This window comes from Herpailurus yagouaroundi, unplaced genomic scaffold (genome assembly GCF_014898765.1).
Source record: "Herpailurus yagouaroundi ecotype Mexico unplaced genomic scaffold, PumYag 139, whole genome shotgun sequence".
Classification (NCBI taxonomy): domain Eukaryota; kingdom Metazoa; phylum Chordata; class Mammalia; order Carnivora; family Felidae; genus Herpailurus; species Herpailurus yagouaroundi.
The window spans coordinates 43754190-43771001 of record NW_024412394.1 but is presented as its reverse complement, the minus strand read 5'-3'; the positions used below and the strand labels follow the sequence as shown (position 1 = coordinate 43771001).

The 16812-nt window shown below is 40.8% G+C and overlaps 1 protein-coding gene across 1 annotated transcript; it reads right to left on the bottom strand.

The window, feature by feature from the left end:
• Positions 1-1744: 1744 nt before the first annotated feature.
• PRSS35 (serine protease 35) lies at positions 1745-15620 on the bottom strand. Its single transcript, XM_040474058.1, has 2 exons — positions 15019-15620; positions 1745-4577 (listed from the first exon to the last, which is right to left on the bottom strand). Exons 1-2 carry the CDS (start codon positions 15027-15029, stop codon positions 3317-3319), a joined length of 1272 nt encoding a protein of 423 aa, XP_040329992.1. The 5' UTR covers positions 15030-15620; the 3' UTR covers positions 1745-3316.
• Between the last annotated feature and the right edge of the window lie 1192 nt (positions 15621-16812).

Sequence of the window (16812 nt, the reverse complement as noted above, 5' to 3'; positions counted from 1 at the left end):
TATATATATATATATAATATTCTTCCATTAATTAATTGGAAATGTTTACTAACATAAAACTAGTTTCTAAGCCTTAGCAGGTAATCTTTAAAATCAGTAGCCAAAATATAATCATGAGAGGGACATCACATTAAAGAATAATGATGCTATTTCCAGGCTATTTATAACTATAGATCCTCATCCTTGTAATCCTTGTGCTTGGTTCAGTTGCCTTACCCCAATATACTTAATTAAGGCTCACAGTTTACTTTTGATGAGTAAACACCCAATTTGTCAGCATAAGGCCAAAGAATTGAGTAATTGAAATGTGAAGATGGGGATAAAATGCAAGATAAGCCATATAATTTTTGTACAATGTAGCAAACTGAACTAATAATTTTTAGAAGTTAAATTCCTGAATTAATTTTAATAACTAATCGACATTTAGGTGGTAAAAAGTTTTTATTACTGGACAACTACTTGAATGGAGTGCTGTGGATGGAAATTAAAATCTAAATTTTGGAGTTAAACTAAATGCTCTTTATGGTCTCTTCTAATTCTGAGATTCTTTCTATGAAAAAAGAATTTCAAAGAATTCTTTGATCTAAAAATATAAAAGGTAATGATTTGTCTGGAACTCTGGTCTTGTTCGTACATACATTTAAATCTTTTTTCAAAGAAAACATTTGGGGAGCACTTGGGTGGTTCAGTCAGTTTAAGTGTCCGATTCTTGGTTTCGGCTCAGGTCATGATCTTGAGGTTCGTAATTCAAGCCCATGTCCGGCTCCATGCTCAAAGTGCAGAGCCTGCTTAGGATTCTCTCTCTCCTCTCTCTCTGCCCCTCCCCACTTGCTGTCTCTCTCTCTCTCTCTCAAAATTAATAAAAAATTAAAATTAAAAAACACATTTGGAATTTAAATAAGCACATCAAAAAAGGAAAAAAGAAATGTCTCTTCTGCCCACACACTCATCCATTTGAGCAAGAAAAAAACAAATAAAATGAAATACATTATTTGGGTAAAGAAAAAAACCTCACGATTTTCAATTTCATTTGTTTTGTAAATACTGTAGTTATTTGAGCTCAATCATTGATGAGTTTCTTCAAACAGAAGGTCACTATAGTCCTTTGCACACAGCAGACATCATATGTGTGCATGAATGTATTTCTTCAGCCAAGTGAATTCGATTTAATTTTCTATTTCAAGTCTGATAAGCATGACAGGGAAAGTATGTGCATTACAACCTTCTGAGTAATGTAGTATACTTTAGTGGTCCTAAATAGGTCATATAAGACTCATGATTCACTTGGAAAACAGAAGAGGAGAGAACAAAATAAATCTCTGCAAATAAAATAAGCTAAATTTTACAGTTTTGAAAAGTATAATGATCTTAGGGAAATTATATGTATTCAGAATTTAAGCTTAAGCTCTAAACGATTGATACCAAGCACCCTAAATTACTCTGAACTGAATCAAATCCCAAGAAGTATTTCCTAAGAATCAAAGATGAAGATTGTGTGTTTGCAAACACATAAGTGTGCAAAAATCACGTTGAAACACTTTCCGTTGCAGTGATCATATAGATGTTTCCCCAAAAATGATTGCATCAAAACTTTTGAGTCAATAGCCCTATTCCCCTGGCACCAAGGATAAAATCCTGCTTGGTGAAATGCATTCAGAATTAAATAAAATCTTTTTTTAAATAAATGACACAATTTAATATTTCCTGAAACCCTGTATATACATATATACAGATACGATAAGAGTTATGATTAATTTTTTAAATTTTTATTGAATGATTTTTAAACAGATTCACACCATAAAAGTATGTATACTTGTATTAAATTCCAGGTATTTTGGACAACATTCATAAAATCACCTTTTATCATAACCTAATCCAATATTCTTTTGCATACTAATCAAGGGTATAACTCCCCATTCTCTTAAAAAAATAATAGGTAAAATAAATTTTGACTCCAGCAGAATCAATGACTTAGGTGAGTCATGAGAAAAAGGAATGTGTGCCGTAGAAACTGCCAAAAATAGCAGACCAGAAATTAGGCCTGCCATTCCTGAATTTTATGGTGTGCTCAACAGCAAATCACTACAACCCTTTCAACATAATGGCCTGAACTAACCCCCTTTAACAACGATTCAGCAAAATATCTGCTCATTCAAGAAATATGTAACTACTGTGTGTTGTGCCTGAAGGCAGTCATTGGATTCTGTCTGCTCAGGTGGCCATGGTGGCCTGAAGGAGTATACAGCTTTGGTCCCTAATGAAAATAATCAGAACCTCCTTTTAAAAATTGTATTTGTAAATTATATTCATTTTTAGGGATATATCTAAAATTATTAGGCAGAGGAATAGCCAAAATAATATGTGTATGGCTCTATTAGGAAAGCTGAGATCTGTCATGTCAATGGGAAAAAGATTCTCTATTGAAAAAGACTAAATAAAATTCCTTGTCCTAAAACTACAACACCTCATACACAGAAAACTATAGGATAAAATGATGAGACTTTCAATACATGATCATTTGTAACTTTTTAGCTGTCTTCCCTCTGCATTCATGGAAAGTCTATGCTTTGAGTATTAAATAAAAACTTGAGATCTTAAAATGTCTCAGCTTCCCTATTTTTTCAACTAGATTTATTTCATAGAACAGTATGTCTCTCATTTTTAAATAATGAACACTTCAACTGATATGTTTTAAAGCAGTGAAACAGTTGATAGCTTTGCTTATAAAGTTTGCTGTACCTTGTAATTCTTAAAAAAAAAAAAAAAAATCTAAACCAAAGTTTCTCAGACCCAACAGAAAGCATAATATAAACACAGAGGGCAGGAACTGAATGGGTCCATCTCCAAGTAGTACAAACTATTGTAAGTTATCGTCTCTCCCCTGACACTATGTCTGTATATGCAGTTTCACATTTAATATGCAACCAGCACCCTATTAGATTCTTGTTAGAGTAGGACCCTGAGAATAAGTCCACTGAAAAATCATACTATGTATAATACCAGTTTGAACTTTTAAAGAGTGACTAATTTTAGGAAGGCAGAGAGAAACAAAAGACTTCCCGCAAATGATACTTATCACTATGTAAAAGAAGAATATATACTTGACATTGAGGTGCCCGTCTAGTTTCAGTATTTGTACCTAAGTGTTTTTTAAACATATGAAAAGCTTCTAATTTTCAAAAGGTAAATTTATAAAAATGTTGAATTGTTATTGATAGGGTTCAAGTCCGGGCATAACCTATGAAGTGATCTTGCTACCATAATAACTGGTTTGCTCCGCGATTTAGGTAATCCATTGACTGGTTTCAGATTTCCATCAGCCATAAGTACAGTTGGCATTATCTCCATGAATCCAGAGGCAAATCTGGGCATACTTGAGGGGAGTGATGCGCACCGCCACATTGTAGTCCTTCTGAACGCCGTGGACATCCACCCACTGGTGGCCTGAATAGACCGCAATGATTTTGCGTTTCCAGTTCTTTTTGTCTGGTTCTTTCAGACGAAGATAGACCCCAGAACCAGTGGATCCCGACTCAGCATCACAGTATTGATAGAGGAGATCATTGGATTCATCAGACACACTACAAAACCGGTAGACTAATTGATCTGCCCTATCACGATCAAATCCTGAGAAGTGGATCATTCCTCCAGGCAGCTTCTTGATGGTTGGACTGATTCCTAGTTCCATATATTTCTTTTTATGAGGGCGCTTCAATTCCAGAAGAGCATAGTCATAGTCCAAAGCGGCTTCCCCTCTCCCTCCTCTAGCCCAGCCTTTGGGGATGTGGGTATTCTTGACGCGGGTCCACTGGAAGGAGGGCTTCCCCTCAGCAACTCTCTGGCCCCGACCAGATTCCTTTCTTCTTCTTCTTCCAGCCTTGTCTCTCTCCAGATTCACCTTGGTACCTTCTCTCTTGTCACCACCATTCGCCTCTCTCCTGCTCCTCTTAGAACCCCTACGTTTCTTGCCACCACCCTTATTTCTCATCTTCAACAACCCTACCCTTAGCTTTTTACTCCCTTTGATGTAGTCCTTTCCATCATGCACACAGTGGGCCGCTGTTAGAACGTGGCTGGGGGAAATGAGGATGCCACTGCAGCCTGTGGAGAGCTTCACAGCTGTATTGAAAGGGAAATTGGTTAAGAACCTTTTGTCCAAGATGCTGAACCTGCTGTCTGTGCCATAAACCTGCCTTCTCCTCCTCACCAGTGCTCCTTTTGTGGTGATATTCTGAGTTGGCTCAAGGACCACATCTTGGACTTTCACTCTAGTCAGGGTTCTGGTGCCATTCTCAAAGACAGTCTCGTAGGAAAGAGAGTCTTCCAGATCAGAAAGGCTGGGAGCTGGGAGTTCTTTCTGGCATTCAATGCCACACACTCTATCTAGCACCATCTTAGTATCTGCCTTGAAGGTGGGGCTGGTGAGACGGAAAGTCCTTTCACTGACAACCCGGGGTATTTTTCTCAAGTGCCACATAAAATCCTGTTCCATTTCAGATCCATCAGTGAGGGTCCACCCGAGGGTGAAAAATATCCAACAAAATAGCACGTTTTCCATTTTGCTCTTCTCTTTTGTCCTTAAAAATATAAAGAGAAAGTGACGCTTTATAAGGTTCTCTTTTTAAATATGTTGCTTATTTCATTTAGGCCTTGAGTCTTAAATGTACCATCACCACCAAATAGTCCTTATTTTCACGGTACTTCAATTTTGCTGAGATTAGATAAACACCCTGCTAAGAAGGTGCACACAAACTTCCAAAATTAGTAAACTGTATTTCACCCCACCTTCCTTCCACCAGGCCTAACCCACCTCCCCCCACCCCCACCGGCCATCTCTGCCTCTACCTCCCAGACAGCCCAATGCATGGGACGGTAAGATGGGGTGACAAACTGTGAGCCACACTCTCCCTCCCTAGGTCTCCTACAACATTATTTCCAGATGACTTAGAAATAAAGATAGCAGCAGATGTCATGCTCTTGCCCCTGCACTTCGCTCTTTAAGAGCAAGGATCATAAATTCCTCATCTCTAGAGTATAAATGCCTAGCACAGAGCTCAAACAATGTTCATTGGAATACACTGAATTTCCTTAAACCATGGTTTGCTGACCAAACTCGCTAATGGTGCAATGTGCCATGCGTTTTTTAAAAAGCTGTGCTTGGAACTACCATCTAAGCAAAGCAACGTACAAAAATGCTTCACAGTAGAAGTTTACCGTGTATTAAAATTAGTTGTAAGAATTTAAGGCTGTGGTTCTGAATTTGCCACTTGGGGGAACATGATCCTGATTAACTATAGTCCTTTTTATCGTTAGTTTCATCATCTAAGAGTAGTGCTTTTGTGTTAAACATCTTTTAAGTTTTCAGTACTTTATACATTATATTGTCTTCTGTTGTCTACATCTTCTTGCCCTCTTTTCCTGCTTCTCTAGGCTCCCTGGTATGTAAATCTATTTCACCAAATTGATGTTTGTCAGTTTTCATTTGTGTGGGTAGGAGACAGTGGCGGCATTCTTTACAGCAGCAATTTTGAACTTCGAGGTCACTATTATTCGTGACCTATGCTCTAAGTGTATTTTAACTAATCATTAAAATACCAAGGCTCACCGTATGCTATTCATTTTATAGAAAACCAGATGATTCAAGGTTAGATTATTCCTACAATACCTTTACTCTCAGTGCTTTCTGATGAGCTTTATTTTATTTTATTTTTTTCATGGAAAAGAAACTAATGAGAAATATTAGGAATGGCCCACAACCCAGGGCACATTATGAGATCCTGTGCACTGCCATGAGAAGCAAAGATTGTCTCTGAGGCAGGGTTGAATATGGGCATCTCTTGACATGAGAGTTCATTTTGCCATACGTAAGTAGAGAAGTTGGTTAACACACTAATAACATTCTTTTGATAGAACAGAAACACATACTACATGAGCCATTTTACTGTTTAAGTGTGATATATTCAGTGAAACATAATTCATTTGTTTCATCATATATTTGAACACATTAAGCAAATTTAGAATACCATGATTTGGTATCAGCAAAATTACATTGAAGTTTTGCAATTTCATTTTTTTATCTGCCCATACTTGACTGCTGAGTAATGATAATTCAGGTTAATATTAGGCTGTTTTGTTTGCTAAATAGCTTGCAGTTTATTTTGGAGAGAGGGCATTCTTCTGTACAGAGTGATGGGTATCATCAAAAAATCAATAACGGACATTGTTCAGAAAAACTCCACACTCAGTCACAATATTTTCTAATCATCCACATGGCAAATGTCACTTTATACAAAGCAGTAATTATATTGGTAATTATTTTGTTGAGCCAGTTAGTATTTTCTTTTGTTATAATTTTCACAATGAGTATTTCATTTTGTCAATTTTATTTAATTCAGTTGGAGTGAAAAGGGCTGACAACTCAGTAACCCTATTGAGGCCTTGAAATCATGTTTAAGTGGGTAGTTCCCATGATGAAAAATTACGCCTTTGCCTTTTAAAAAAATGCTAAAATCAGAGACCTATTTGCTGCCTCTAGGCCTAACAACAGAGCAAAATAGACTATTTTAAAAATGTATGTAGGGGCGCCAGGGTGGCTCAGTTGTTTAAATGCCCAACTCTTGATTTTGGCTCAGGTCATGATCTAACGGTTTGTGAGACTGAGCCCCATGTAGGACTCTGTGTTGAGCATGGAGCCTGCTTGGGATTTTTTGTCTCCCTCTTTCTCTGCTCCTCCCCCATTTGCACACGCACATACATGCATGTGCGTGTGCTCTCTCTCCTCTCGAAATAAATATTTAGAAAACTGTGTGTGTATTTGATATTACCTACTTGATTCTTAGCAAAATTTCAATCAAGGGAATTTTTTAGTGTGGGAAAAATAATTTTTAAAAATTGGGTTTTTTTTTTCATTTAGTCCTTAATGACAAAAGCTGTCCATTGTGAACTTAATATAAGAATACACACCAAAGACAGAACGTCAAATATCCATGTTGAGAAATACGAAGAATCACTCTGTACATTATAACAGTTGATACTAATGATCCAAGGAGTACAAATGTGTGAAAGGCATTCCTAGGCAAAACAGAAGACATCTAAGTCATGGTACCATGATATTGTTTCTCCAGTCCAGTTAGGTTTGTTTTTGTTTTTTTTTTTTCTTTTCACTGCTATTTAATCTTGTCTTACAACTAAAGCTAGTTAGGGATTAGAAAGGCAGAATGCAAATATTAAATGATAATTGACAAGATAATCTTTTGCTACACAGATCATTGAACTAGAGTAGTAAGCTCAAATATAGAAGTTCATCTACTCTTTACCAAACAAAACATGCACCTTGTGCCATAATTCTCTAGGCAGACTTTTAAGAAAGCCCCATGTAATGGCAACTTTTATGTGTCAACTTGACTAGTTGGTACTAGGGTACCCAGATGTTTGGTCAAACATTATTCTGGGTGCATCCGTGAAGGTGTTTCTGGAAGAGAGTAGCATTCAAATTGGTAGACTGAGAAAAGCAGACTTCCCTTCTGAATGTGGGTGGGTCTCATCCAATCAGTTGAAGGTCTGTATAGAACAAAAAAGGTTGACCCTCCTGTGAGGAAGAGGGAACACCTCCTGCCTGACTGCTTTGAGCTGGGACATTGGTATTTTTCCTGCCTTCAAACTCAAAATGAAACATGAACAACTCAAAAGAATGTTATTGGTTTGTTAATAAAATTCCACACTTGTGTATGGCAAAATAAACTCTGTCATATCGAGGCATGTCCAGATTTCAGTCCCAGACCAGCAGCAGCATCACCTGGGATCTTGTTAAAAATGCTAATTCTCAGGGTCCAACCCAGAGCTACTTTCCAAAATTCTCCAGAATCAGAATGGGGGAGGTGGGGGATGGGGTTCCCAGCTATCCATGTTTTGACCAGCCCTCCAGGAGATTCAGATAGTACAGTTTGAGAACCACTGCAGCGGTAAAGGCCTGGGGCAGCATCTTGAGCCATACCCCAGAAGGCAGCTTTCCCAGGGATGATTGCTTAACCAAGTTTCAAGTGACCTCTACTTCATCTTTGTGAACAACTTTATTCTTGACTTTGCTCTTTTACTATGTCAGCCATTGCCAATATCAAATGGTTCAGCCATTAATAAAGAAAAGATATTCTTTTATATAAGTGATTTAATTGTACATCTGAAAATATCCAAATTCAGTGGACTAGTTGGGGGGAAAAACAGCAAAATGGGTAAAGGGGAATGGGAGGCACAGGCTTCCAGTTACGGAATAAAAGGGGCAGCTTAGGGAATATAGTCAATGGTATCATAATAGTGCTGTATGGTGACCCATGGTAGCTACACTTCGGGTGAGCATCACCTATGGAGTTGTCAGATCACTAGGTTGTACACCAGAAACTAATGCAACATTGTGTGTAAACTCTACTTCAATTAAAAAAAAATTCAGTAGGCTTGTAAGCAATGCTTCCAACATCTGATGCTACAAATTATAAGACAGCATGGATTTGCCAGCCCTGTCTGGTGCCCTTTGAGGGAGCCCTGCTACAGTGCACCGCAGGAATAAAAGCTATGCCCACATCTATCCTTGGGCATGGGAAGGGCAGAGCCTTGAAATACAACCTCAGAATCACAGTAATAAGAGGACATGAATTCAGTTAGCCTGTCCAATTTGGCCTGTAATTTAAAATTGGACAAATGTTTAAGGACACTTTCTTTTGGAAAATCTAAGTTTGCCTTGTGGTAAAGTGTCAGTGTAAGGTAAATGATAGCTCTTACTGATAGAGCAATCCATGGTTCAGTGGACAACACATCCACATGTGCCCATCATCCAAAAAGCACCAACTCATTGATCTAAAGAGACACAGTCCCAACTGGTGGGGCAGCCATAACATTTTGGAAGCTTTAATGTCCAGTGTCTTCCCTCCTCCTCCTCCTTTTTCCTGTTTCCCATTATAACTGTGACCTTCACTGTCACTTTCCAGATGCCTTGGATTTGGGGCTTCAAATACCAGTTCTGGTTAGCAAAAGTGAGGTTGCAGCCTTGACTCTCCACCATGAGTCAGTGTACACACAGTAGATTATGGGTTGGATCATGGAGACAAATGGAGTGGAAGGGAATCAGGGGAGGAGCATGAATCAGGCTTTGTAGATAAATTCTCACTGATGGAGTAGATATTACTTCACACTTGTTCTTGGTCCAGATTAATAGCAATGACCACATGAAACTCGAGAGAGAACTTACTATCACCCTCTGTTTGCTTATGCTTTCTTAGACGTGTGATAGCTAACGTATTTGGAATCCTGGAGCATCCGTAGAGTGGAGTGGTTATGTGTATAGACCAGGGAGTAAGAACACTTGGGCTAAGTCTCATCTTGACCATGTATTAGACATATGAATTTGGGCAGTTCACTATGCTCAGTTTCAGCGTCCTCATTTGCAAAGTAGGGAGAACAGTAATCTCTCCCTCATAACATAATCGTGGAGATTAAACAAGATGATATATCCAAAGAATGATCTGTAAGCCCAGAGCACAGTAAAGCAGTCAATAATAGGTTCTTTTATAATTATTACTCTAATGGCTGAATGACTAGCACTTTAAAATAGTTTATTACATAAGCCACAGCTATAACACTCCTACTTTTCTAAAACTAAACAAATATATATATATTTTTTTATTTTATTTTTTATTTCAGAAGAGTTTCAGACACACTCTCAAACTCCCCTTTTCTTTGTTTTGTTTGCTATGTTTTTTGTTCAAGGACAGCTACATTTTAGAGACTTCCCACATGAATGCTTTCCTAATTACTCATGTCTGTGAATATCTGTGGCTTTGTAATATATTTTTCTCAGAGCTATTAAACTTAAGTGTGATTAAACATTACCCAGCCACAGAACACTCGAATTGCACTTCCTGTGTCTTATTTATAGCCTGGATCTACATTAGGAATTCTAGAATGGCATCAGGCCCTCAGCTTAAAAAGAAACAGGGTCAATGTCAAAATAATTACTACAAGGGAGCAGTTTACGGTGAAATAAAAACCTAACCTTTTGAGCGAGTCTATCTATAGTGTATAGAATTTTACTATGGCATGACATAGTTATATTCTAGGATTCAGTTTCTCTTCTGTTGTTTTGTTTTGTTTTGCTTTGTTTTGTTTTGTTTTGTTTACCTGGAGAAGTGTATAGTTTAGCTTAAGTAGGTAGGTGGATTAATGAAAGATTAGATGATTAGTCACTATATTAAATATTTCACATGAAATATTTTTCCTGCCTGTGAAAATAAGGATGCTGACTTACCGTCAAGAATCTGCACCAAGTTACTTTCCCTCACCAGGTAAGAGATTCTCACTTACTCAGGCCTGTGTTTGCATCGGCCCCTTGCTATGTATGGTGACATTGGTGACATAGTTGTCCAAACTCAAGTGTATACCACACTGCCAGGGAACATAATTTTGCATTAACCTGTCAAACATTTTCTATGGGTAGTGTGGGTCAGGCACTGCTCAGATCAATGACCTTGGAGGGCCACCACCAATTTCGACCTAATGTGTGTGCTAGGATACAGAAATGATCACATATCCACTTTTTTACGACATGCCTGTGCCGTATTTAGCCATCCATGATTCCAACCACCTGCCCCTCCCAACAGCACTGCCTACATTTACACACTACATACACGCGAAAATGCGCATGTCCGTCTTCTCTCCTCCCCTACTTTCACCCCCACCTACCCAGTGGAAGACTGACACACAACAGGTGTGAAGATTGACACACAACAGGGAGTCACTGGGGCCCGGCCCAGATGCTCTCAACAACTGCAGAGAGTAGTGCTGGTTTGGGCAAAAGGCCACGGCAGGAGGGGAAGGGTATTACCAGGGAGAACAAGCAGGTGTGCAGAGGGCGTGACACAGGTCACCTTGGGGAGATCACGTTTAAAAGCTTTAACAGTCACTTTCACCAACTGGGAGAGATGCAGGGGAGAATGGGGATTCTGAAAAGTCTGATTCCTTGCCTCCCGGAGGCCCTCACCTAATGTCACTCCCTGACTGGAACACGGAATGGAGGCCACATTTAAGTTACAACATGGGGCTCCTGGGTGGCTCAGTCGGTTGGGTGTCTGACTGCAGCTCAGGTCACGATCTCTCCATCTGTGAATTTGAGCCCAGCGTCAGGCTGGTGCTGACAGCACAGAGCCTGGAGCCTGCTTCGGATTCTGTGTCTCCCTCTCTCTGCCTCTCCCCCGCTCATGCCTCCCTCCCTCTCTCTCTCTCTCTCTCTCTCTCAAAAGTAAATAAACATTAAAAAAAACTAAGTTACAAAGTGTATGGGATCACAGTGATGAGAAAGTAACCGTGTTAGCGATGGAAGCACGGTGGACAGCAAGAACACAGGTGTTTCAACAATTATGGAGGCAGTGGGCTTTGAGGGCAAACCGACTTGAGTATACTTGTGACTTCCTGGCAGTATGATTCTGTGAAGGTTACGTAACCTCTCCCAACATTATTTCCTACAGTGGTTAAAACACGAATAAAATTTTACAGTAGTTTTGTGAGAAACTAATATGACGTATATAAGCGTCGTGCTCAGAGCACAGCAAGCACTCACAAATGACGGCAATTACTACTATTAACATCAAACAATAGGAGTCAAAACATAGGTAGATATTTATAAGGGATTTCATACACCTCCATCTGTCGGGCACCTCACTATGGTATGCCAAATAATGGCTCCCCAAAATGCCATATCTGAATTCCCAGAAGCCGTGGATATGTTTCTGACATGGTCAAGAAGACTGCAGATGTGATTTGGTGAAGGATTTTGACATGAGGAGATTAGCTGGGGTTCTCCAGGTGAGACCCATTCATCACCGGGATCCTTATATGAAGAAGGGTGAAGCTTGACGAGGAGCCGAGAAGACGAGGCGGAGGTCGGAGTGTTGCAGGCCTGCAAGCTAAGGAATGTGGGTGGCCTCTAGAACCCAGAAAGGGTGAGGAAACAAAGTCTCTCCTCGAATTCCCAGGAGGAATGCAACCCTGCTGACTCTCTTTAGGCGTCTGGCCTCCAGAACTGTAAGGTAATGTGTTGTTGTTTTAAGTCTCTAAATTTTTGATAATTTTTATAGCAGCAGTAAAGATAAGAGTCTAGTTTTTACAACTGTCCACTCTGGATGTTTAGAAAGAAAGAACACTAGGGAGTGGTAGAAAGTGGGAAAGAAAGTTTGGTCCAGAGACTAGGACATAAACGGAGATTTTCATTTCATGGAAAATCATACAGTCATGCAGTTTGAGAACTAAAAATAGAAGATCCTATTAAAACTTTATGGTGGCATGGAGCAACGTCGCTAAAGAGAGACAAGAACTGGAACAGGGTGGAGAAATTTGTTTATTCAACAAAGGCATACTGGGTGCTTACTAGGTTATGCATCATTTCAAAGTTTCTTTCCTTGTTTAAGAATCTCTGCGGTAATCCTCCTGACTTACAGAGCTGGAGTAGAACACTTCTAAGATACCTTTCAGCTCTGAAGTCTCAGATTAAACCACAAATGAGAAACACAAGTAACTTACTCATCGGTGATCTTTGAGAAGCTTCTATTGCTGGTCCCTGGCCTGCTGTGCATACTTCCACCACTAGATGGCAGAACTAGCCTGCTGATGGTGAAGCTAAAGTCCTGAGTTTAAATTGTTTACATTCACTGAGCTATGATACAGAACTTATTTTAAAAGCACGTAGGATTCAGCAGGGGGATAAGTCCAACTGGCTAATAATATACTAAGTGGTTGTCACATATGGAATTTATCACATTTAGAAAACCCACCTACAGGCCACAGAGCCTATCCTGATGAACTGAGGGCTGATGATGCTGTCTACAGCCAGACAATTTTCTGGCAGGTGGTTTTCCCAAAACCATGGTCGTGCCAGCACACTTCCACTGTGACCTACAGCACGGCTGAAGAGTCCCCGAAATGTGCTGCAAGTCATTTCAACCCAAAGAAAAAGCTTCAACTTGCCAAATATTTCACATATGTTTATCAAATACTTTATAATCCATTACCAAAGGGTAAGCTCTCCACTGACTCAATGCTGCGAAGAAATGGCAAGAAGTTCATTGACAAAATGCCAATTTCTATTCAAAATATCATACCATAGCACTATTTTCAAGTTTAGCTTCAGGAATGGAGACAAAGTAATGTCTGCTTTAAAAATTTGGCAGTACTTGAGGGAAAAGAAGATGGTAAAGTTACACAGTTGATTATTTTACAGTAACCCACAACTTCTGTTTCTCATCACAATTAAAAAAAAAAATAAAACCCCCCTTTGTTTTTTAGCTATTTTTCCAGGAGATGTACGTTTCGATTCATGTAATGGATATGCGGTGTGTAAATCAACTTTGGGGTGCATGGCACTTTTGGGAGCCCCAAACGAACACTCTGCTGGCTCTCCCGTACAATGACATAGGAAGTGCACAGCGTATGGCTCCTGACTTATTTTTTATCTTGCAAGTTGGCCTTTGAGACCAAAGAATATATGTAAATGTACCAGGTTCGCTACTCATCAGTCTTTGAAGACTCTTACGATCACAATCCTTTTGGCTAATCATGTATCAGTTTAACCTATTTTGAAGCTTTGAAAGAAAAATGGGGTTAAGCAAAGTTCTAAAATAACTTTTACACCACTAATTTGATTTTGCTGTTTCCTAACCTCTCCTGTCCGATTTCTCATCTGCAGAGTTAACTCAGCCTCCAAAATTCCAAGCCTGATCCTACTGTTAAAATGCAGTATGCTTGCCTCGGATATTTGAGCACTGGGCAGAGAAAGATAAATAATTTACTCAATAGGGAAAATTAACTCACATTAGCAGTTGTTTATTTGAACATATAATGAGCACATACTATGTGCCAAGCACTGAGCTAAACAATCTCACATTTAAAAAACATGAAAAAGATTAAGAGTCTACAGGTTTCCAGGTTGTCTGGAAGAAAAGTGGGCAGAGTATCCATGCCCCACCTCTTCTTGTACTAAAGGGGCTCCTCTAAGATTTCCTAATAAAAATAAAATTCCACATACTTGGCCACTGCTTTCCAGCCTAGATGTCTTATTTGGCTGGAATGTGTACATTCTCTCTTCTAAATTAAAAACCAGATTCTAGGCATAATTCTCCAAGCAGCAAAATATGACTTTTATAATCCTCTGTAGAGACAAATGCCCTGGGATAAAATGAGAATTAATTTCAGAAGTGAGAAGGGTTAAAAAAAAAGGGGGGGGAAATACCTACATAGGGCAAGCAGCTTCTTTTCAAATCAATGACAGGGTAAAAAGGTCAAAGGAAGCAGGTGGGAGTGTTTCTACAACTTTGCAAAAAAACTTTATTATTGGAGAACATTTCCCAACTACACAAAAGTAGAGGGAAAGTAGAAAAAGGCGGAGAAAAAAAGTGCAATCCATGTGCCCACCACCCTGCTTCAATAATTACCAGTATTCTGTCAATCTTGCTTTGTCTATCTACACGCCCCCTCCCCTTTTTTTTGGTATTTTAAAACAAGTACAAGACTTTTCCATTTCATTTCACCTTCTCATTTTAAAAATGTTTTTCACTGCTCCTTTTGCTGACCTGTGCAGCCAAGTTGATGAGCTAGAGAGACAGAGGTTCCTAGCTTTCATAGTAACCCTGCCAAAGAGGCTTTCAACCAGAGTAGACTTTCCAAGAATGGTTTTACACCTTTTTCAATGGCATCTGTTAATAATCATAAAAATAAAGAGGGTCCCCTCTGGTACTGCTTAAGCAGAAAGAATTCCGTTTATAGTCCAATGCAAACACTGTTACTGTTAATATTGAACTGTGCAGAGGCCGGCACACAGAGATGCCTATTGAGACGGTAGTTTCTTTGAGGACTTAAAAGTGCTAAGTTTGATCCATATCCTTAGAGCCCCTCAAAGAAGCTCTCCTCGGGTGGGTCTGCCTTTCTCGGAGAAACTTGCAGATTCTACGGTTTTGCCCTGTCCGTGGGGGGCTCCGTCCTTACCTGCGAAGCATATTCGGTGCCCAGTGCCCGGGACGCTGCCCAGCTCGACTCAAAGGCCCCCGAGGCGGTCCCAGCGCTGGCGAGGGCGGGCGGGGGCTGCTGCCACGAGCCTCGCGGACCCGCCAGCACCACCAGCGGCTCGTGGCGGAGACTGCGGAGGAGGCCAGAGCTGAGCTGCGCGCCGGTCTGGAGATGGGAGGGGAAAGGGGGCGATGACGCCCGGCCGACGCGGGGGGAGGCGAAGAGGGGGAGGAGGTGGGCAAGTGGAGAAAGAGGGAAGGAGGGAGGGGAAGGAACCCGGACGCTGGGCCCAAGGAGGTGTGTGTGGGTGGGGGGTGGGGTTCCCTAGAGGTGCAGGGAGACGGGGCAACCTCTCACCCCAGCATCTCTGTCCCCAGAGTGAAATAATGCAGCACCACGAAGAATTCCTGAGTCCATTCACAAGAGATGTCTGTCCGCGTGACAGTGTGCATCCCTTGCATAGCCTCAAGAAGAGACTTTACAGTTGGGGGGAGGGCTGATGGAGGTGCGTGGGAGTTGTTCATCAAATCTCACTTGCCCAGCTCGCCGTCTAGACCCCAGCCATCTAGAAGAACCAGAGCTGTTTCCCCAACCCCAGCCCAAGCCTTCTCTATTGGGGACTTCGCTTCCTGGGACGTGTCCCGCCACGGGGCAGTTCGGATTGGCGCCTGCGCCCAGGGTGAGCGCGGCCTCTGTAACTACTCAAGTTCCCGCAGGCGCCCACCCCGGGGCTGGGCCGAGGGGGTCCCTCGGAGTGTCCTGTGCCGCCGCCAGGGGGAGAGCGTCAGTTTCCGTCTGTCTCCAGGCTAGCTGGCCTTTACTATTTTCTGAGTTTGTGGTTCTTGCCCACCTCGGTCCTACCAGCATGCTAACCTCGCCCTTTCCCGCTTTCTCTTATTCTCCTTCTTAGCAGACGTGTTCCTTTGGGGTGGGCACCGCGTGCAGAAGGGAGTCTCATTGATTCAACATGTACTGAACTGCTACCGGGTGGCAGGTCTGGGGCAAGATGCACCAATAACAAGAACAAAACCTGGGTCCTGGCCCTCCAAGGAGGGAGGTCAAATAAGTGCACAAGTGTTTCTAACGCAAGGCCCTCGCATGTTCCGTAGCACTTGGCTCATTAGTGGGTTATTGCATTTCTCCAGTTTCTGCGTATTTTTTAACACAATTGAGATCAGAATATATATATATATATTTAGGTTTCCTGTTTGTTTCACTTAGCATTTTTGTATATTCACTTACCCATATCATTAAAATCTATTAGTAATTTTTATCTGGTATAAAACAATTAGTTCTGAAGCTCTCTGTCTCACTAATTAGGTCATAATCTTCATCTGTATCTTTGAATCCCTACCCTCTACCACAGAACCTAGAATGGAATAGATGCTAATTATGTATTCAACTAAAAAAGTTTGTCAGTGAAATTGAGTGTGGGGAAGTCCTAGAGAAGCCCAGAACTCAGAGTGGGAAGCCGCATCTGACCCTAAGCAGCTGTGCCCTGGGCCTCCTTTTCTTCAACAATACATTAAGAAGGTTGAGCTGGGGAGGTGGTGGGGGTGATTCTGCAGTCTGCCCTTCTCAAACATTTGAGGATTCTAACACTGCATAAATCCGGAAGGATTTAGTGCAGGAGTAGGTCTGATTCCTTTAATTTAGTAATCACCCCAGTACCGCTTCAATTGCTCCCACACTTTCAGGGCCCCCTTCCTGAACCTTATTCCTGGAGCACTTCCCGTCCCACCTCCAGCTTTACTGAGATGTAATTGACATATA